Source organism: Neophocaena asiaeorientalis, unplaced genomic scaffold (genome assembly GCF_003031525.2).
Source record: "Neophocaena asiaeorientalis asiaeorientalis breed wild unplaced genomic scaffold, Neophocaena_asiaeorientalis_V1.1 scaffold327, whole genome shotgun sequence".
NCBI lineage: Eukaryota > Metazoa > Chordata > Mammalia > Artiodactyla > Phocoenidae > Neophocaena > Neophocaena asiaeorientalis.
Genome location: NW_020174560.1, coordinates 7,926,771 through 7,949,945, shown reverse-complemented (window position 1 = coordinate 7,949,945; position 23,175 = coordinate 7,926,771). Strand labels below are relative to the sequence as shown.

Below are 23,175 nucleotides of genomic sequence, written 5' to 3'. Positions count from 1 at the left end.
GTTCCAAATCATTACTACTGAAGTAAGAACCATCAAATGATCCAAGCATATAAAGTTAAAATTTCAGTATCCTGATGCACTTAGAAGTTTGGTTTAGAACCTTTATCAAAATTTGAGCCCTCTTTCATGGGGTGAACAGGTGTGTGTGTGTGTGTGTGTGTGTGTGTGTGTGTGTGTGTGTGTGTGTGTGTGTGTAGATGGGCATTATCCTGGCTATTATTAATGAGATCCACAGAATAAAATGAATTTGTGATAAACTAAGTTTTCTGGGTTTTGGATAATATTTTTTCATCGACTCCCTAGTAATTCATCCTGCTGTCTCTTGTGCAGCTAACACTTGCTCCCAAATCGAGTGACTTCAGATTTTAATTTAGTGGAAGCGTTAAAGAAAGCAGATGATTCCCTGTGATAAGTTAAAGCAGATATCTTCTAGGTGAAAAGTTAAAGTCATTTATTAGAGGAGATAGTGCCGTGATATTCTTCAAACTGATGCCCAACACGAGGCCAGAATCTAAACGATCGGCTTTGGGCTCATGATAGAGAGATAATTTTGAAATGGATGATCACATTTTACACGGGGGCCATAGAGGCAAGGAATGTAGAACACAGTAATTACAAGTTGAGTCTTGATAAAACACTCTCCATCCTGTTTAAGTCAGCAGAGGTTAGCTTGCTCGGATCTCCACTTTTAATTGGTTTTGGGCTTGAGTTTTTAGGGGGCGGAGGGCCATGTTCAAATTAGAAGACTTGCTGAGAAACTATGAGCCGAGAGGGCAGCCAGGAAACAGTTATTTGCAGAAGCTTTTATGGGGCCTTGGTCAAACATGGATACCTGTGGAACAGAAGTTATCTTGAACTAAGATGTTGAAAGTTTATGTGTCTTGCCAGTGAAGGAAATTCTATGCACAGAGGAGGTTAATGACATTAAGTGTTATCATCTGAACCATTACATTTTTGATACCTATCAAGAGTATACAGGCATGGCCCTTTCTTGTAGTAAGATTATACTTTGTGAGCAGTAAATAAAGCGGATGTATCTTGTTGCTTTTCTAGCAGAGAAGCTGAGTCCCTTTTCTTTTCCTCAAATTTGGGTCCTCATGTGATCATTAATACTTATCATTTGGCTGTCTTCAGCTTTCCATTAAAAGAAAATCATTGGAATCAAACAAAATTGTAAGCTAAGTTTTAAAATAGAAATACACTTCTTGAAAACATCTTTAATGACTTGGCTGCCTTTTGACAAATGTTTGTGGTGTTTTGAAAGAAACCAGGTTATTTATTTAAAAGACACAAACTCTCTCTGCTAGCTGAACCCCATCGTTTAACAATAAATGATGCTTTTGCTGATAAATGATTCTTTTTATTCAGACTAGCAAATGAAATAGGAGATGAGGTCTGAAGGCAGATGAGCATTCAGGGGCCTAAAGTTTCCATCTATTATAATAGGTTTAAAAACAAATAACCCCCAAATCCAACCTCCAATTTGCCAATTCCAGTGTATTTTGAATGAATTGACCATTTTAATTTTCTGTTTTCTTTCTTTTCCTTCTGTAGCCCAGAAAGGTCAGTGGTTGAGTGGATTTTTTGACTATGGCTCTTTCTCAGAGATCATGCAGCCCTGGGCACAGACTGTGGCAGTTGGCAGAGCCAGGTAAGAGCTCTTTTGTTTTGGAAGCACTTTTTCCTCCCAACTAAAAACAAGAAAAGAAAGGGCTGTATAGGTTTTTACCAATAACGTTCTCTTTGTCTAAACTTTCTCAGCCTACTGGATTATAGTCATGCCCAAGGCAGCATAACTGGAGCACTGGTTCCCAGTGGTCATTTAGCGTGTCACTCTAATGGTGCGTTTAATCTGAAGTCTGGTTTTGGCAACACTTCCTTTTCATAATACCGAAAGAAAAGCTCTCTGGGGCTGTACAGCCCAACCACAATAGCCATAGCTCACCAGTGACCCCCACTCTATCCCCCAAAGACCATTTTCTTTCAGGAGTAGATGGCCAGTGAATCAGACTCGTCTACTTCTCTCTGTAACCCACCCAAAAGATCTGTGTAACCAGAAGAAGTTCCTTCATGGCATTGAGATTATTCAAGTAACAAATGCACTGTACTGGCTTATCATCAGATTTGAATTGAAAAAAAAAAAAAAAAATTTACCTGAAACAGGAGTGGGTCAAATAAGCTGGAATAGGTTGCAGGCATACCTGTAGTTTTCAAGGGGGAAATTGAAGTTTCTATTAAACTTTAATACCCACTCTAAGAAGTGCTTCACTCAACAGCGAGCTCTGCACGAAATAATCTGCCAGGCTTGCCGTAACGAGCACCTGCCGAGGCTGATCTTAATCTGGCTCTGCATCTCGGAGACTCGCCGCCCTGGGGACCCACATCTGGAGCTCACCTTCCTCTCGGGGGCAATCAGGTTTCCTTATCTTGGTGAAAAGTGGCACCTGCCCAAGATTCTCAAACATGTCACACTGGGTTGAGATTTAGGTTCCAGCCTCGAAAATAATTCTAGGCTTTGTGGTGCTCTCTGTCCAGCAGGTCAGCACGCCTTGTGCTGCCAGTGACCAGGAGCCATCAGATGGCAAATCCCACCAGGCGGGATCTTTCACTGGGGCTCTGAGTAGGACTCAGCCTGGAGTCTGCCTGGACCGAGACTCCCAGGGACCAGCTCCCATCTTCTCCGGCCTCCCAGGCTTCTGCCGCACCGCAGGCTTCCGAGTCCCAGTGAGGGTTATTCTTTGTGCCTGGCAGAACTCCCACTGGGGAGAGAGCCCCCCAACTCAGGACCTACTGGTTTGTTAGAGTCTTCACAGGACACTACAAGCAACTTTTTTGAGACTGTGTCTCTTATCCATTCTGCTTCAGTTTTCCCGTCCTTAAAAAACATGACCGAGAAAGCCAGACCTCTGTTAAGGTCTTTAAGATCCTCCCATGGGAAACAGGAGAATAATGCTTTACACTTACGATTGGAAGAACAGGGACTGTTCTGTGAGCAAGTTCAGTCAAGCTTGGCTTTGGTTAGCTCTGCCATTGTTTATTGCGGCCCTCACTCTGACTTCTTTCTTTCCATCTGATGAGTTCTGGGCTTCTTACTCCAAACACATACACATGGTCACAAGTATATAAAACACAAATGGAGCTAGCTTCTTTCAAAAGCAATGGCATTTCGAGAAATAAATATAAATGTATTCTTCTGGGATTGTTACTGTAAGTGCTGCCAAAACTCATCTTTGGTACGTATGTTTGGAATATGTGTGCTATTGGCTGTAAATTGTCTTTTATTATTCCATGGCACCTTGTCCAGGGACACACTATAAAACAAGATGTAGCATCTTCATGTGCTAGCCTGATAAAATTTATATGTAGTATAATAGAAAACAGAAGTTGTTCTGAGCTGTTTTCAAGTTCAATAAATAACTGTAATACTCGGATAAAGATGTTCTTTATTAGGTCACATGGGCCCTAATATATAAGTTATAAGTTACCGATTTAGGGTGGCTTTTGCAATTACAAGTTTCCAGTTGGATTGTTAATCATTGTGAACAGAAATATTTCTAAACCCTCCTGTGTACCTTCTGCTCGTTGTCTGATTGTCTAGAGAGCTTTTGATTCTGATTCAGTGCAGGCAAGTGACAAGGGGGTGGGTGGTCCTCACTCAGGCCCCTGTCAGGCCTCTTGTGATGACAAGGATCCGTTTCCAGTAGCCAATGTAACAACCAAAGACCGTCCTTCATGGAAAAGTTTGTTATGGAGATGCTGTGGGGAATGAGAGACTATAACCCGTTCCAGCCCCAACCCCAAGGAATGCGGCTGAGAAGGTAAAGATTGAATCACATTTTCCAGAGTGAGGACTCACCCTGTACCTTGCAGGCTCACTCACACTCACTTTCTCGTTCTCCTCCTGATTTTTACTAGGAAATCTTTATGAGGACCAAGTGTGGGAGGGTATCATGGAGTACAGATGCAGAGGCTTTGAGCTCCTGAACAGTTTTTTAAATTAACAGAGCTTGGAGATTAAATTTATCCTTCCAGTATAGATCACCTATTCAACCAAGATGACTTCTGAAGGTTAACCCTGTCCCACTGCTCTTTTCCAACGGAAGAGAAAGTTAAGGGCTTGTTCAACCACCTCCCTACACTTGGCACACGTTTTTCATCATCCCCGTAGCACACCTGCCCACTCCCCATCCACACGCCCAATGGTAAGACCTACTGTACCCTCAGATCTTACCAGGGACCACGCCATCAACACTCCATAGAAAACTACAGGTCTGTTCCAGCAGTGATGTTTCAGGTTCCTACTGCCTTTCAGACTGTTTCCCTTCATCTTCACCAAAGACATGCTGTAGGGTGAACTGAGAAATTTCACTTGGCAATCACAGTGATGGTGTGTGTGTGTTCATTTGTGTGTGTGTACAAGATCTCACACACGTACTAGGCTGTTGAGTCAAAATGCAGAGGCTCCCCTGGTACCACCCTTGGTTTGAATTTATCCTGTGGTGGAGAATAGGAGTGATCCTGAGGGCAGAATCAGTTACCAGTTATGATTTACCAATCATATTTGGTAAATATGCAGTTTCCTCCATATTTACCAAATTTGCCATTTTTACCAAATCTGTAGAGTAACATTTTACCCCCAGAAAAGTCAGATTTCCCCCGACCCTATATTTGTTTCCACATCCCCTTCCATCAATGTTTTGATGTAGGATTGGAAAATAAATGACTAGCTGTAACATAGACATACATTGGGTTCTTACGAGGCTCATTTTTTATCAGGCTAGGAGGAATACCCGTGGGAGTAGTTGCCGTGGAAACCCGAACCGTGGAACTAAGTATCCCAGCTGATCCTGCAAACCTGGATTCTGAAGCCAAGGTAGGTCACCTCAAGTACCCCGAGCGCCCATGCTTGGAGCTGTGTTTCCGCCTCTGCGGAGCCGTGGATATATTGGGAGCATTGCAAACCACCAATTTTAGAGGAAAGGGCAGCCAGCAGCCTTTAATGATTTCAGACCATCACGAGCTCACTTTTAAGATGACTCGAAATGGACTGCAAGCTAAATTCTGCCTGAAAAATTAAATGGGCCTTTACAGTGGTCTTGTTGTTGCTAGAAAACAGTCTTCTTTTGTTGGGTATGTGGTCTTCTAGAAAGGCAGCTGAGATGATGCTGAGGGCCCACTGGTCCTGGTTGTCCAAGCACTCGTGGAAGAGCTCCTACTGGAATTAATAAGGAAGTCAGCCCCGACACCAAATGTGAAAGCCACAGCCCATCCTTTTTTTTTTTCTTTTTTTCTTTTTGGCTGTGTTGGGTCTTCGTTGCTGCATGCGGGCTTTTCTCTAGTTGCAGGGTGCAGGCTTCTCCTTGTGGTGGCTTCTCTTGTTGCGGAGCACGGACTCCAGGCGCATGGGCTTCAGTAGTTGTGGCATGCTGGCTCCAGTAGCTGTGGCTCGTGGGCTCTAGAGCATAGGCTCAGTAGTTGTGGCGCACGGGCTTGGTTGCTCTGCGGCATGTGGGATCCTCCCAGACCAGGGCTCGAACCTGTGTCCCCTGCACTGGCAGGCGGATTCTTAACCACTGTGCCACCAGGGAAGTCCCATCCTTTTCAAAAGGGTGGATTAAGTCTTCACAGCCTGACAAAGGGTCGGGGAGATGAGAGGAGCTTATGCAGCAGGGCTACCTCAAGCGCCGCTGACAAAGCACAGTACAGGGAAGCTGTACCAGGCACAGAGGTGAGAGCACGTGGAGACTGACCAGGGGGCTTGCTTGGAGCTGTGTGGTCAAGTCACTTAAAGTTGCCCTGGGAAGCCTAGAAGGAGGATGCCTCAGGCTGCATCCTTCCTTTGGAAGCAGTAAGGTTCCCCCCTTTGGACTAAGGAGGGGTTGGTGGTGGAATCAAGACTTAGGAAGAAGAGTATTTAACAAAGTCAAAGAGCCGGGATCCTTTCTTCTTTTTTATTTCAAGGATGATCTTCTTGATGAACAACAACTTTGGTTTGGTTTGATTTTGAGTTTTTAACAGTAAAACTTTATTCTCCCGGGAGAGATTCCCCTTCAAACTGTGTTGTTAATTGTGTCTTCTTCTTTGCCTTTTCCTAATAGATAATCCAGCAGGCTGGCCAGGTTTGGTTCCCAGATTCTGCGTTTAAGACCTATCAGGCTATCAAGGACTTCAACCGTGAAGGGCTGCCTCTGATGGTCTTTGCCAACTGGAGAGGCTTCTCTGGTGGGATGAAAGGTAATTGGCCTGGCCCTGGGCTGGAGGGGCATCACTGATTCCCTTGAACACTGCAGCGGGGGGAGGAAGGGTTTATACTGGGTTTATATGAGTGCCCTGATAGCACATCAGCCTAGGTTTTTGGGCGATTACGCTCCCTCTGAGATATCTTCTGAGTTGTAACTTGAATGGGAAAATTCGATTTTTACAATTCCATACAAAATTTTAGAGCTATCTAGGCGTTATGTAGGTGGACTGCTGATTTAGCTTTCACAGGTTAGTGATGGACTGTTCTGATGGTCCTGGGGAAATACAATTGTCCTAGTCTCTGTCCCTCTTTTCTGGGCATACTCTTTGTTGGTGTTCGTCTTTAATGCTCTGTGATGAGCAAGAGAGATACTGAAATTAGCTGTCACCAGAAGAAAACGAACGAATTCTATACCGGAGGCTTTCCCTTTGTGGCAGTTTGTGATATGTTTTATTATTATCCAACAACAGCCCTGGGCCTGTGGCTCCAGCATATTAGACCATTATTATAAAGGCTCTGCTCAGTGCCAGAACTGCCAGTCACTGGGAATCCTCCGTGTGAACGGCTCAGGGAAACACCCACTACCTCTCAAGAGTTGTGAAGCTTTCTCTCCAATGGCCAGAGATTCGTGGCCAGGCGGAGGCCAGAGACCACATGCCGGGAGGGGATGAGTATGCTGATAAGTGTCAACTTTATTCCTCAGGGAAAACCCTAGAATGGATTAGGGGAATAGATGGGAGGGAGGAGTTGATACTGCTGGAGTGAAAAGAGTGATCAGAGGTAGGACATGTAAAATGTGAAAGGATGAACTCTCAGTAAGGCACCCAGAAGTAGCTTGGGGCAGGAGCATCTCTAGCTTTGAGGGAGGAAAAGCCTGGGGAAGTTACCCTTTTATAGGTTATCAGCTGTGCCGTGGAGAGAGGTTAGAGCCTTATGCCAGCAACTTTTCCTTACCTGGCTAAGAAAACCCCTGCCTGTATGGCCAGCCTCCCTGCCCAAATGTAGATGAGTAGGGCGATTTTTTTTGTTTTTTGTTTTAGTTGAAAAGGTCCCCTTTGTCTATATTTACTGGACAGCTTCCACATTTTGCACTTTCTTTGGGGAGATGTGGACTGTACATGCAAATTAGGGTTTGTATACTTTCCTAAGCTATTCCAGGTGAATTACTTTTTGACCAAGATAATAAATCAGTGGAAATACCATGAGATATTGAGAGTATAGGTTAAACAAGTCAATCCTACACATTTTTATTGAGTTCCTATGTGCAAGGAGCTATGCTAGCTAGCTACTTCACAGAAAACAAAAATAAGTCAGAAAAGAGTCTTGAAGCCTGAAGGAGTCAAGAAGAATGTCTTGTACAGAAAGTTAAACCCATAATGTATAAAGTATAAACAAAATACCACAGTGTTTCTACCAGACGTAAAATAGATAGCTAGTGGGAAGCAGCCTCGTAGCACAGGGAGATCAGCTCGATGCTTTGTGACCACCTAGAGGGGTGGGATAGGGAGGATGGGAGGGAGGGAGACGCAAGAGGGAAGAGATATGGGAACATATGTATATGTATAACTGATTCACTTTGTTATAAAGCAGAAACTAACAACACACCATCGTAAAGCAATTGTACTCCAATAAGGATGTGAAAAAAAAAAAATAACCACAGTGTTCAAAGGAGGATGATACTATATGGGGGCGGGGGAGGGGGTGGCTGAAATCCCTTTCATTTATGTATATGAGATGCATTTAGCATCAGATTTCACTTGATCCCAGATTCCCTGGCTGTAAGATTTACATTGACTTGGGAGAGAATGCAATATTCTTACTCCTTAGTTACCTCTCTTCTGGGGAGCCATTGAGAATTCACTCATGCTGACATTACTTAGGAGACGTCAGCCTGGCTATTTTGTCCTAACGAACTTAGAGCTCAAACGTTTGCGATGTGCCGCTTGTAGGGGAAGCTTTAATTCTGCAACGTATTTTGGCTCAGGCCCAGATTGGCTGCCTGCCCTATAACCATAAGAGCATCAACAATTAAGATTCATTGGGCTCTTTTCACCAGAAACTGCACTAACCATCTTACATGCATTATCTTACATAATCATCACAACAGGCACCTCTAAGGGGTAAGTTATATTATTATCCACAATTTGCATAAATTGAGACTTAGGTTAAGTAAATTTCCCAAGATCATTTAGCTAAAAAATGAGAACACAGACCTGTCTTACTTCCTGTAGCACAATTTAGAGCCTAGGGCCAGAACCAGATCTACTAGAATATCCCAAGAATAGAATATCTAGGTTCCTGAGAAAGTAATTACCCACCTACCGCCCCTCTGCTTTGGGGTTATTGTGACAGGAAACTGCAAGAACTCAGAAATGAGTTATGGGTTTTTAATTGTAAAGTATACATAATATTTATCCTATTAACCATTTGTAAGTGTACAGTTCGTCGGCATTAAATACATTCACGATGTTGTGTAACCATCACTGCTGTCTGTACCCCAAACTTCTTCATCATCCTCGACATAAAGTCTATACCCATTAAATAGTAACTCCCCACCCCCACCCCCGTCCCTAATCAAAAACGAGTTATTGGCCTGATGTGGAGCCAGGACCAGCTCTGTGTTCTGAATTTTGGTGCTGCTGCTGCATCCGTTTACACGTCACTTAAGACAGATAAGCCTTGGGGAAGATGGAGATCAGTGTGAAAGTAGGAGGGGAGGAACACCCCCCTTTCATAGTTACATGCAGGCCAGGATGTTTTCTATGTATTATCTCATGTAAAGGGACCAAAGCTGAGAGTCATTCCATATCCCTTGGGGAGATGTTTGCAGTTTTGGTTTCAATACTGGCTGGGGATTATGCAGGGAGGGAAAATAAACAATTATGCCATCCCTGAGTGCACACAAACACACAGCCAGGAGCCGACTGCACTGTGGGTAAAATGACTCCAAAATTGTGTGTAATGAGTAGGAAAAGATTAGAGACAGCTCTTGCTATGCTGAAAATTGACATTAGTGGAGGGGGGAAAAATAACCTCTTTACTAGTCGGCCTAGGAGGTCTAATTCAAGCAGTAAAAATATAAATAAATAAATAAAAGCATGTCAAGATGGTATTGGTGCTTTTTTTCCAATGAGCTCTATCTGGCCGGAAGGCTATTCAGCATAATGCAAAATTAAATTATAAAAACTGGCTGAATATTTAGATGGAAGAGCCATTTGGAAGCAGTTTATTTAGACGAACCGGCAATGACCCACAACAGGGAGACATCAAGCATGAAATTTACTAGAAATTAGCACCAGGGTCCCAGCCTCAGCATGAATAGCTTGATAGGATGCAAATCCCAGTGATATTAAGCTGCCTCACTGCTGGTGCTACAGGGTCACTCTCAGTTGGCTTTTCATGTTATACTTATTATTTTTTCCTGGGACAGGTTATAAATAACAATAAAAAACATTTATTGAAAACTTTAACTGGAATGAAAGTCTATTATAAAGTCTCTGATTACTTGGATGTTGAAATACAGTGTCAACCGGCCATAATGAACTCATGAGAGACATTATGTGTATGCAGCTTGTGTATGCCTGATGTCTACCTTCAGCTTCTAACAGATAATCTCGCCTCAAGCCAATAAGATCTGTTCCAGTTTTGAGAGAGCAGAGCACTGTGGAAACACCCTACCGCCCTGCTCCCTTGTTTGGTACATGCGGCTGCTGTGGTGTATCCCTGTTGTGTAACAATGAAGGCTCCAGGCAGGGTTGGTGCCTGGGTGCTAAGAACAGGCTGGAAAGGCTGTGTGCTCACCGTTCATGCAGATGTGCTTCGCTCAGAATGCTTAGAAAGCTGCAGGCTCCCCCCCTCTCCGAGGAAGAACCTTTCAGTATTTTCCATTCCCATCGCATTTCTCAGGGCCTGAGAGAATTGACAGTCAGCGTATGCATAGCTTTACAGTTCCCTAGACTGATGTCTAGCCTAAACCCTTGGGGATCCCCCTTCCCCTGCTGCTCTTGGCTATGCTTTTGCTCTGTCTCTTAAATATGAAGGGATTTCAAACAAATGTGTGTCAGATTGTTGCCAGGCGCTTCAACCTGCCTTTCAGGAATGTGTGGTCTGGGGCAGCTGTGAATCAGTACAGGCATGTTGATTGCAGAATGTGTGTGTTTGTTTATATTTTAATAGCCCTTGTTGCCTTTGGAGTGTTTTGATGATGCGGATAGTGGGGTGTTGATGTTCCAGGTTAGATGGAGGCGTTTTCTTCAAGTCCCAAGCTTGTCAGCTTCAATGAAGCTTGATGCCCCTTTTCTACTCACAGTCTTGGGGCCAGAAGATAATTGTTTGGCAGTCGGATCCATGCCCTTCACAGAGCTGCTAGTATAAGTTCTGATATCTCTGAACATACCAAAAATCCAGGCAAAATTTAGAAATACTCATTTATTCAAGTCTCTTTTCTGGCTTCTATTTTACTGAGCCCTTGTATCAGATGCTGGAAGGCAGATTACTTCAGCCTCCTGCGCTTTCCTCGCCTTAAGAGGGGTGGGTTAAGAATGAAGTAGCAGAATGTGGACTTAAGAGACAAAGAGATCTGGGTTCAAAGTCTCAACTCTGCCACTTACTCACTTAAGCCTCAGTTTACTCACCTGTCACTTGGGTATGAGAAAAAGAAGAGTTTTCTGATGATTAAATGATTTGTGTGTGTGTGTGTGTGTGTGTGTGTGTGTGTGTATGTAATCATGCTCCCTCGTATACAGTAAGCTAGCCATGAAGATGAAAAGGGACCAAAGTCCATTTCACAAAAATAAAATGCACACATACTCAGCTTTATCCCAAACAATTTGCTTATACTATGAAATTAAGTTTTGTTTTGTTTTGTTTTAATTAAATACATGGAAGTACATTTTTAATAAAGTCCTCTCCGTTTTTGGGAGCTGGGTCTGTTCATCATAGTACAGAGCTGGATTTTGATGTAGACATGTCTTTAACAAACAGAAGTGAGTGAAGAGGCTGGAAACTCTGTCATTTACCTCTTAACTTTTGTTTCACATAGAATGACTTTTTGGGTGCCATTTGCTGCTGTTTCACTTTCTCCTTTTATCTCCACCTCCCATTTCTTCTCCGCACATGATACGGTTGAGAGCCACTCCTTCCTGTTACTCATTCTGAGACTGTACTCTTGGCAGCACTGAAAAATGTACTGCTAATTACACAATTATTTTATTATGTCGCACTGGTTGAAATATCCACTAAAGAATTAATTTAGTTAAAATAATTTGAACTGAGCAATTATTTTCATAACCACGGAATTAGCGTAAAGCGCTTAAAGTCCTTTATTCCCTGCTCTTCATACAGCAGTTGTGTAATTAGCAGTAAATTTTTTTGGTCTTTGCTTTCCTCCCAAAGGAATAAATGTCTTTGTTCTGATCATATATACAGAGTGTGTGACCATTCACATTCTACATAGAGTAGGGAGTTTTTCCTGGGGCAACTTCTGAGTTTTTGGAATTCCTTCACAGACCAGCCAGCCAGGTTGGAGCAATGGAGAAAGGCATAGGCCTTGCAGAGAACTGTGCTCACCCATGGTTTCTATACAGAGAGCCATTTTTACTTTGGAGAAGGTAGAGGTTTAATTTGCCAGTAACTACAGTGAAAGCAATTTCTCTTTGGTTTGCTCTTAAGTTCCTGAAAAATGCCTCTTTGCTTTGGGTTTCCAGATTGATTTATTCCAAATTGAGATCCTCTCTTTGTTAGGAAAGTTTGAACTCAGTTGAACCTGTTATTTGATGTTTCAAAAGGATCCACTGTGGTTCCACTGCAATACTCATTAAACATCTGGAATCATAACCTAAAACTTCAGCAGTGTTCAGACTTCAGTGAGCTAGGAAATGGGAAGAAGTCATAAATTATTGGGAAATAAATAACTGATCCTGCTTTCCAAGGACTGACTCTATTTATGCACCAAGGGTCTCTTTTCTTCAGGCTGCACCTGACCTTGGGGGGATTACAAAGCGTGCTCTTTATCAGAAGAAAGAGGTGTCTCCTCTTTATGTGGCTGTGTGATAGTTCCAATAAATACATATGCACTTAACTTTTTTTCTCGTTGGTACCCTGATAAAATGCAACTGATAAAGAATTAATTTTTTTTTTCTTGCTGTGTTCTTTACAAAGCATGCGTGTGCTCACTCATTTATTCAGCAGACACTCACTGAACACTAACTATGTTCTAGGCACTGGACAGGACCCTGGGGATGCAAAGATGAAAGATGCAGTTTTTTGAAGATAAAATTTTTGAAGGATGCATTTCCATTAGCTGTGCATTTTAAGGGCTTATCATATGCTAAGTATCATGAGAAGAATTGAAAAGAGCTTGAATAGTTCCTTCAGAAAACTTAATGTAGTGAGAGAGATCACATATTGACATGAAAAATACTCAACATTTGTAGAGCGAGTGTGAATTAATGTGGTGAAACCTGAGTACAGAAATTCAGGGAAGATGTAAAATGGATATGCAGTCCATAGGGCCTGCACCCTGAATCTGGTGAAAGGCAGTGCACTTCTGTCATACTTTTGAAGAGCCCGTGGAGTCTTAAATAGAATACAGATGGAGACACCAATTGCTTTAGTCTTCAGGGGGGCCAAACGGGACCTGGGGCAGCTGCACCCCCAGACCTGTCACCTCTGGCCATGAGCAGCCTTATTTCTCTGTGTGTCACGATGTGAGCAATGTTCGGAAGCACTGCTTCATGGTTTCTAATTTGTCTCATTCTCCACAGATATGTACGACCAAGTGCTGAAGTTTGGCGCTTACATCGTGGATGGCTTACGGGAGTGCTCGCAGCCTGTGATGGTTTACATTCCTCCACAGGCCGAGCTCCGGGGTGGCTCCTGGGTCGTGATTGACCCCACCATCAACCCGCGGCACATGGAGATGTATGCTGACCGAGAAAGCAGGTAGTGCTCCTTCCTCGTTTCCACTCACTGCCTCTGGGGGATCCTCTAGCTGTTGGTTTCCTCCTGGAGAGCATTATAACCAAGGGACCTTTATTTGAATCTGTGTATCCGCAGAGGGTTCCAAGTTCAGAAAAATAGGCTTTCTAGAAAGCATGTGCCAGCATGAGAAGGGAACCAGGCTGGAGTCAGGCTTTCCCGGTGTGATCCCCACCCCAGATTCTTTTACCATGAAGTCCTCTACCCAGGCACCCCCAAACTCTGAGAGACCCTCTCCTGTATGTTGTTCAGATATACCTATTCATCATCTCTTTCTTAGGTATGTGGCAGAGGGAGCTTAAAGCGAGGTGGAGAGGAAGGACTGACTAGTTAGTCTGGAGTTCTGGGGGCTTCCCCAGGCCCTGCCGCTGACTAGTGAGGAACTTGGAGCAGTCCTCGCTCTCCCTGGGTTGCTTCTCCTTGTCTGTGGAACGACCTGGGTGGCCATCGAGGTGCACCATGGCACCTGCATTCTGTGGTTCCAACCAGAGCTTCTCCCACACAGCGCAGTGCCTCACTCTGGCATTCGGGGAGGCCTGGAGAACACAGTGTTTGCAGCACAAAGAGAACTGCAAGAGAAAATCCCAAGCTTCTGTTAGGCATTGGCACCTGCAACACTTAAGTCCAGCTTCCTTTCATAATCTGCTTTCAACCCTTTTGTAAATCTCACATCATATCTCCTTGACATTTTCCATGCCAGTTCCTACATCCAATCATTTTATTAGAGTGCCTATGTCTCTCTTTTCCCAAAAATTTCAGCCTCTTATTTCAAAAACTGCTTGAGAGAGTCCAGTGGTTTTATTGTCAAATCACTAGGCTAGCGTTCTATACTTAGGGGCTTACTTTTAAGTGCTAACTTAACTCCTGATCTGATATCAGATGGGAGACAAGTCCTCTGCAGACTTTAGAACAAGACTGTATGGTTTTAAATCCAGCTCTGTCACTTGTTAGCCTTGGACAAGTCTCCTAACATCCCGTACCTTAGTTTCCTCCTCTGTGAAATGGGGATCATAGCACCTTACTTCATAGTGGATATAGACTGGGCATGGGATTGTCATAAAGATTTTTACATTGACCTTAGAACAGTGCCATGCACAGAGTTAAGCATTAGCTGTAATTTTTTTTTTTTTATGTAGAAAGTCTTTAAAAAAAAAAGGTGTGTAGGGTAAAGTTTCTGGTAATAGAACATCATTAGTATGCACTAGAAGTGACCCTGAAACCTATGCCATTTCCATGGCAGCAGGGTGCCGTCCGCGTGTCGGACCAGTCAGCACCCCCGCCACTCCCTCATTGCATGGCCTGAGTGATGGAGACTGTTCCTCTGCCACTGCGGCTACATCAACTTTTTTTTTTTTTTCTGAAAAACGTGATTCCTGTTACCCTTATCAGCTGTAGGTGGTGGAATCTGTATTCTTCTCCCTTTGAGATGGAAGTAGACTGATGTCATAATAAGAATTATTTTAATTGCTTTTTGCCAGGCCTTTCTCATACCCCACTTAGACTCTTCTCTGGTGCCTGCTTCTCTCCCTGGGGTTCCCTCTGTGAACTGTGGGTGGGTAAAACCATAATGAAGCTATTTCCTGGTCCACAGATTGTAACTGGCTTCATTCTGTTGTCTCCTTCCTTTAAAGTGCCTCTATTTCTGTTTTGTTTTGTTTCCTTTCCTTTCTTTTCTCTGTGATCCAGGGGATCAGTTCTGGAGCCAGAAGGGACAGTAGAAATCAAATTTCGCAGAAAGGATCTGGTGAAAACCATGCGTCGGGTGGACCCCGTCTACATCCACTTGGCTGAGCGATTGGGTATGTCTGCTTGTCCTCCTGGCAAATCAATGAGCCGTTCAGCTGATTTGTAATGAGTGCATTCATAGGCCAGGGGAGGAGGCACTGAAGCATTTGATCAAATTCATGATCATCTTTATTTACTGTCCTCTCTATGGTAAGAACCCTGGTAGAATGAAATAGGGTGTGTAATAGGAGGGAAAGTGGGCTCTTAAAAAAGCAAAAGTCACCCGATTTTTTTCTTCTGATATTTCCTTACAGTTCAAACAACCCATCTTTCTAGGCTTGTGGATGTCCTTGTAAAGAATGATTAGCTGGAAGTTGCTGTTGGGGGCAGGCTGATCAGGCAGAGAACATGCTAGGCTTAAGTATCCTGTTTCTGCTTGTCTCTCTGGACGAGCCTGCCTTGTTTCTGAAGAGCCAGTGTCACAGGATGGAAAAGCCAGAGGCCTACCCAGGCGGCATCCTGGGGCCATCCTGAGCTGGAGAAATGGAAGTAAAAATTGTACACTGTGCGCTTAAAATAGAGGCCGAGCAGCAGAATCCCTGGGAGCATTTGCACTCCATGCTTCCAGCCGTTACTGTCGCTCATTTGTTTCTGGAGCTTTTGGAAGGCGCTTGCAATTTGAACATTGGACTAAACTGTGGGGGCCCTGTGTCAAGTCCAGAGTCTGAATGAGTTTCAGAGTCTCTTAAAACACTGATTTTCTGCCCAGGTCTCCCATTGAGCCCTTTGCTCTGTTAGTAAAGATAATGGCTTAAGGGTCTTTTGTTTGTTGGTTTGTTTTGTTTTTGTTTTTTAAAGACAACAGGGAGATTGTCTTTAAAAGGTAGTGAAACTCAGTGAATGGAAGACATAAAAAAGAGATGCTAGCTCATTTATGTTCCAAATAGTAAGTTAATTAATAAAGTACCATTTGTGAACTCTTTACATCCTCACCATCCAGAGACACAGAAACTTCTGAGAGTTTGCCTGCCCTCACCCTAGAGACCGCACGTCCTGGCATCAGAGGCCTGAGCCGTGCGCAATGTTGCTTGCCATACACAGCGACTCGGGTTACCATAAACCCTGTTTGTGTCCCATTGTTTGCCGTTAGGAAACAACCACCAATAACTCTAACCCACCGCAGCCTGATCCTTTTATAGGAAATGCACACATACAACAAGAAATTGGCAAAGTTGTTTCTAAAATCTATTGCCACCCAGAATTGTTGAGGTGGTTTTTCTTCCTCTTTCTTCTCCAAACAGGATAATTACTTCTGACCAACCCCATACACTTTAATTAAAGTAACTGCAGCTCAAGAGCAAGTTACCCACAACTGTACACAGAGAGAGCTCTAAAAGCTTCAGCCACTGATAAGCATCTCGCTTAGATGCCTCATAATTGCTCCCAGCATCCAGCGATCGCCGCCATCGCCGTTTTTACCACTAATTCTGCACGAAGGCAGCAACGCCACAATTTCAGAACACAGCGAATTGCATAATTTTCTTTTTTTCCTCTTTTTCTTTGTTTTTTTCTTTTTTCCTGATTTTCTTTCTGGCCAATTTAAAATTTGTCAAAGTCGGTCTCCTTCTGGATCACTGCCCTTTGATATTTCGCGCACTCCATTTGCCACAAACAAGCCGCAGGGCCGCAGTTCATGCTGACTCCAGCAGAGAGAGAGCTCCATTTATCTTACACTGCCTGCTGAATTCCTGCTCATTACCTGGGGGTTCACTGCCTCTTTTTAACCCCCCAGTGGCTGTCATCATCCCTTCAGAGTAACTGGCTGGTAGGAAGAGGGATCCTCTCTAACATCTGTTTGTAGAATGACTGGATGGTGAGGGGTGTGGGGCTGAAGCTTCTTTCTCTTGAAGGAAAGTGATATCGCTCCCGCATTCACCCAGCATCTTTTAACTTTTGAAACATGGAAAGGGGAAAGGGAGGAGATTCCCAAGGGATGGCCATTTAATCATTTGTTACAAATCATCTTATTATCAATTTCCTATCCACATTGAAGAAAACCATATTTATTTAACCTTGACCAAAATGGCACTAGAGGAAGAATCCTTAGTCTGCTAAATGTGAAGCAGGCACTGGCCCAGGGCAGCTTGGGGCATGAGCAGTGGAGCTGGAGTAAAAATAACTACGTACAGGTCTTGGGTATGTTGCTTGCAGGTAAGTTGTTTAACTTCTCCAAACATCAGCTTCTTCATCTAGAGAGTGGGGGTAATGCTCCCACCTAGCCAGCGTGGGGATTAGATGAATGTGCGCTGTCTGTGAATCTGCGAAGCAATTTTCAAACATGGTGATTGGCATCGTTTCCTTTCCATCCTAATCATCGGAAGAAGCAGATGCCGTGTTTGTAATCGAGCATTTTCTGTGGCTTAGGCCCCCTTTGGGAGCGAGTGGTATAGGGAAGGAAATACGAAAGAAGCAGTCTTGTCTCAGGTATTCTCAGTCAGTCAGGGAGACCATAGACGTCCAGGTGTGTTTGTGACAGAAGAGATCAGTGGGGATGTAACAGAAGAAACATTTGTGAACCCGGCTCCTTTTGGGTTCACATTGGCTTTTGGCTCCTTTCTCAGTGCCTACAAGCAGACTGCCAAAATGCTTTTTCACAAAGTGGGTAAAAATGACCTCAGTTTCCAGATTGGGAGATCGAGGCAGAAGGAAGAGTTAAATAAGTCATCCAAGGCACAAAGTAAATGTATGCTAGTGCCCAGAAGGGAATTCTGGTTCCCTGTGTGCTACTTTTCTCAGGATTTCCTCAGATATTTACCTCAGCTGAATACTAAGCCTGATCAAAAGTAAACAGGAGCTCTTTTTTTATAAATTTATTTATTTACTTTTGGCTGCGTTGGGTCTCCGTTGCTGCGCGCGGGCTTTCTCTAGTTGCAGTGAGTGAGGGCTACTGTTCCTTGTGGTGTGTGGGCTTCTCGTTGCGGTGGCTTCTCTTGTGGCGGAGCACGGGCTCTAGGCACGTGGGCTTCAGTAGTTGTGGCACGTGGGCTCCGTAGTTGTGGCTTGCAGGCTCTAGAACTCAGGCTCAGTAGTTGTGGCACACGGGCTTAGTTGCTCCACGGCCTGTGGGATCTTCCCGGGCCAGGGCTTGAACCCGTGTCCCCTGCATTGGCAGGCGGATTCTGAACCACTGCACCACCAGGGAAGTCCCTAAACAAGTTCTTTAAACAAGAGTGCTTTCCCTTTGTGATCTGAAGCCAACTCCACGGAGAGGAATCTGACATAGGAGGACGTCTGAGGAGTAGATGTTATCCTGTGTTCCCAGTCTCTTCCCAAATGGGCCTCTGCACGGGGGAGCGTGCCATCAGGTCACTTAGACAAACCAGTGCATGGTGATTGTGCTCAAAATACTCTCTAAGAATAATGAATAATGTTTAACTTCTGAACAGCTAACGTCATCTCTTTCAGGATTCTTATTTTTTTTAAATGGCCTTTTGTCATTTTATATAGTTAGTTTGGGTAGAGGTGGTGAATTACTAGTTTACAGTTCTGTGATTATAACAGAGAGTATGAAAATACTACATAGATTGGTCCCTCATAAAGGTAAAGGGAAGAATTACCCCAGCAAGAAATGTGATGTCAGACCAAATACCAGAGTCTTGCATTGCTGGACCAGTTCTGACACTGGGTTCTCAGAACCCGGACTTGGGAGAGTCAGTGCAGAGAGGAAAATGTCCTACCATTCTGGTCACCTTAAGGAAATTAAATTCCTTCTTTGGAAACAGAGCACAGCCCTCCAAGGCTTCCCTGTGTCTCTATGATATCCTTTTACCTCCAGGACAGGGAGAGCGGCCTTAGAGCAGGACAGCCCAGCCTGGCCTCTTGATGCTGTGACGTGAGATCCTCTTCTGGATCCTCATCCTCCTCTTGTGTTCCGAGGGAAGTGACAAATCAATTTAGGTAGAGAGAGAACCCTCTGGCCCAAGCGTGAAGCCACTGTAAGATCCCCACCGTCCCTCTCCTCAGTACAAAGAGCACCTGGGCCAAGGAGCCGCTTGGTGGAACTTTATTCTGCTCCAGACACACGTCTTGGTCGTGGCCCTGTTCCCAGACAGCCGGGCAGCCTGCCATGCAGCGCACTGGCCGTGCCCACGTGGACGGAGCGCGTTCTGGGAGTGGCGGTCTGACACGGGCAGCAGCGAGCACCGCTGCTGGCCCCTGCTTGGCCGTAAGGCCCTAGCCCACACCCCACACGCCTCCCGGCCTGAGGCACCCTGGGCGTAGGTAGGTGGAGTATTGTGGCTGCAGTGAGGATACATGTGTCTGAAAATCCTCAGGAATGCCTCACTCCCAAGCCTTCTCTTTAGCCAGCGGGATGACAGGAAATGGATACTTCCTTGAGTTAAGGGGACTCAAGGGTTAAGTTGCTTTTCTGGCAGAGGTGATCGAAGTTTCTGCGCTGTGTGTGCTTTTCTATCTCTTGTGCCCTCTTCAAGATGCTGTAAGCTGAAAAGAGCTCAGGTTGCTTATTTGAGGCACAAAGCAGTGTCCTTACCTGGAATGTTGATCATGGGAAAGAAAGAAGTCCTAATACTCAGCCTGGGGAGTGGCCTCTGGCCCTCTCCCTGTTGTACACAGAGTGTCCTTCCTGGCACCGAGGCCCCCAAACACTGGGCTCCTTAGTAGGTAGGCTGCTGAGAAACAACGTAAGACTTTCTATCATGAAGGTAGAGATGATGGGATCCTCCCTGAAGTTAGCAGCAGCTGAAAACCCACGTGTCACACCGATTCAGAAGCTCTTCGGCTTGATGCAATTTAGTGCAGTAGTGACAACATTTTCTGGGAAGGAGAAGGGGTCGTCCTTTTGGTGTGATCTGATTGTATTTATAGAAGCATCTGGGCTTGCCTCTTCCCAGGAAGGAGTGAGTCACAATGCCCTCAGGCTGGAGGGACCTGGCAGGCATTCTGTTAGACTGTAAAACCTAAGCTTCTGCCTGCCTGAGGCTGTCATGAGAACTTGTCAGAGGGACCCTCTTCCCCACTTGGTCCCAGATGACCCAGATCCTTGTCCTCCCGCCTGCCAGACTGAGGAAGAGCAACTTAGAGAAAGAAAATAGTACAGACTGCCAGGCTTAATTGCCACTAGAATTCAGAGAATTCTGTGCTGTTTCCTGACTCTTTTGTGTGGGGTGTTTGCATGGGGGCACAGGGGACAAGGCTGCAGGGGGAGTAATGTATTTAATATATTTTTTTAATCCCCATTTGGAAATCTCTGGCTTTACTATAATGATTTTTAAAAATACGAACAGTAGAGCACTAACGCCATCGCAAGGAACCTCAGGGTTAAACATCCCTTGAGAGGATTGCTGTTAAAATCAATATGCATATACAGTTGTATTTAGGTAGTTATGGCCCCCTTTGAAGGAAAGCAGATATATGAAAGTGGGATTTTAAAAAAAACTAGATACACTGGGAGAAATTATTCCCATTACAAAAGGATTATTTGCTTTACCAAAGGATTCACTGCAGGGTTCCTTCTAAATAGCTCCCTTAGGGCATTTAAAACAGGATCTGATTTCCGCAGTTTTTCAAGAATGCTTTTGTGTAAAGGCAGGCACACCTGTTATGGATACGGAAATAGTTTTGCAGGTTTTTTTTTTTTCCCACCCTATCTTACTGTATTTTAGAGAAATTTCTTTCAACATAGAAAATGTGTTTACATAGATCTTTTAAACAGCTACTTATGTTTGTACTTCTGAATCTTAATAAGATTCCAGTCTTTTTTATGCTGATTTTTCAATCTTAAGGTTGAAGAATGGGTATGTGTTCTCATATCTGAGATATTCAGGAGCTTAGTGGGGAGGGTGATCTAGTTCTTTTCTTTAGCGTCATAAGTATTTAACCAATCACAGCAAATTGCCTTCTTCTTCAGAGGAGGAGGAGGAAGGGCACATGAAAGTTAAAATTGGGTTTAAATTTACATAGGCTTCTTGATACAACTAAAAAAAAAAAGTTAAGAATTAAAAGAACACACACTTTAATATCACATCCTTTTTCCTGTTTGCCAGATTAGGATGGTTGTTACATAAATGAGAAACAGCTCAGAAAAGGAAAGAGATTTCTGCAAGGTCACCTAGTGCCTTTGGCTGAGCAGAGAATTTTTAGCCTACCACTCTGATTTTTATTCTAAGCTTTGAAGGTCTCACCCTCCCCCCAAATCATACTGCATGGTCTGCTCATCCATACGGTAAGGCTGACCACCTCCCGCCCTCCCCCAGGGTCAAGGCTGGGTAAAAGCACCTCCTGCCGCAGAAATCAGCGGTCTCCTCAGAAGCTTCTCTTCAGCTTTGACCCCATGGAGGAGAGATGTGGCTTTTCATTATGTCCTGGCCCCTGGAACACCTGACAGGCTGCTGTCCTGTGGACACGTGCAGGTCAGTTTAACTTGTTTCACTTAAAAAGCATGGACTCTGAAGCCAGACTGCCTAAGCCCAAATCCCAGCTCCATCATTTCCTGGCTTTGTGGCCTTGGACAAGTTACTTCACTTTTTTTGTGTGCCTCAGTTTCCCCAACGATAAGATCACAGCAATCTTTTAGGGTTGTCATGAAGATGAAATGAGATGGAAAGTACTTAAACAGTACGAGTGTATGGTAACATGTCAATAATGTTAGCTTTCATTTGATCACTAGTAATACCTCTTCTTGCGTTTAAGTCTTTAAACATTCTTAATTGTAAGGTTGGATTTTTAGGATTTCATGGGGACTCTTTATTTTGGGAAGGAAGGCATGGGAGTGACCGACCTCTCTTTTCCCTTTTCCCATTTCAGCCTTTTCCTACAGTAGGATTCTAGAAAGAATGACTTTCCTCTCTGTAGCATATTCTTAAACACACTCACACATGCACACACACTGGCTTGCTTTCCTAAAAACCCTGAGGCCCTGCAATCTGGCTAGAAAAGAAAGAAAACCATTCCAAGATATTTAATTGTACAGGGAGCTTATAGGATTGATCGAGAGCTTAGCTTTTTACAATAGTCCAGTGAATAAGAAATGCTCCTGACAAATGATCAATGATGGGATAATCACTCTTTATCCCCCTCCTCATTCTTACCTTCTTTCTTTCAGGAGAGCAGGGTTCAGAAGTCAAAAATCTTTATAGACGCTGCTTTTAAATTAAGCAGAAAATAGACATTGACATATGTGTTAATCTCCCCTAAATCATTACTGGGGCTGGCTGCTTTGCTGTACAAGGAGAGGGGCCCTCGCTGTGCTACAGAAGGGTATAAAACTAGCTTCAGAGCAGCCTTTGATTTTTAGAAAATAAAATGTAGAAAACCTTTTTTTCCCCCTTAAAACAAAGCACACAAATCTTTCTCTTTCTCATGGGCATTTAAAAATACATACATTCTCTACTTCTGTCTTTTCCTTGCTTTGATGCTTTTTTGAGGTAGGTCTTGAACTGCAATCAGAGGCATCACCGAAGGAAGCAGACAACGCAGGCTTTGGGGGAATGTTCTGGGATCTTCCTAGTCTCACTCAGGAGGGCCAGAGTATTGGAGGTGTTTATTTTGGTATTCTTTCAGAGCTCTAGGATAGCTTGATTGGGTGGATGAGAATTTTGTTAGGCCAGGAATTAGCCTCCTCTGTCCCTCCAACTGGGTAAAGCCATGGTCTTATTCCCCCAGTGCTCTGTTCCTAAGCGCAGAAGTCCCACTGCTCTGCACCCAGTGCTGAGCTGTGCTCTTAACTCCTCCTAACACAATGAACCAAACTCTCCAGCTAATTGCCCTTCTGTGGCCACTGCCAGGTCTCCTGCTTGGCCACTTTCAGTACCATTTAATGTAGAAGAACACAGGCTTCAGAGACAGCCAGACCCAAGTGTAAATCCTGACTTTTCTACTTAAGAGCTGGGTGTCATTGGGCAAGTTACTTTTACGTTTCAGAGCCTTGTTTTTCTCATTTGTGAAACAGAGACCCTGTCTGTAAGGTTGGGTTATTATAAAGATTAGAGATGATGTATCTGAAGCAACTTGGAAAGCGTTCAGTAACTCTGAGGTATTCCACTTGGCAGCAGAGTTAGCAGCTGACCAGACCTGGGTCTGAACTGCACGTGGTGACTTATGAGCTGTGTGATCCTAAAATCATGGAGTGCAGTGCCTGGCGCATAGGAAATGCTCAATAAATGGTGTGTGTTGTATACGGAGCGCATATATGTATATATGTTGTTGACCCT

General features: G+C 44.1%; 1 protein-coding gene across 2 annotated transcripts in view; it reads left to right on the top strand.

Annotated features, from left to right (window-relative positions):
- Positions 1–23,175, top strand: part of ACACA (acetyl-CoA carboxylase alpha) — a 229,453-nt gene that overhangs the window by 189,933 nt on the left and 16,345 nt on the right. For both annotated transcript variants that reach the window (XM_024757632.1, XM_024757631.1), the window contains 5 exons: positions 1,555–1,651; positions 4,777–4,873; positions 6,099–6,234; positions 13,006–13,183; positions 14,906–15,018. In XM_024757632.1, the coding sequence (XP_024613400.1) occupies positions 1,555–1,651; positions 4,777–4,873; positions 6,099–6,234; positions 13,006–13,183; positions 14,906–15,018 (621 nt within the window). The remainder of the gene's footprint in view (positions 1–1,554; positions 1,652–4,776; positions 4,874–6,098; positions 6,235–13,005; positions 13,184–14,905; positions 15,019–23,175) is intronic.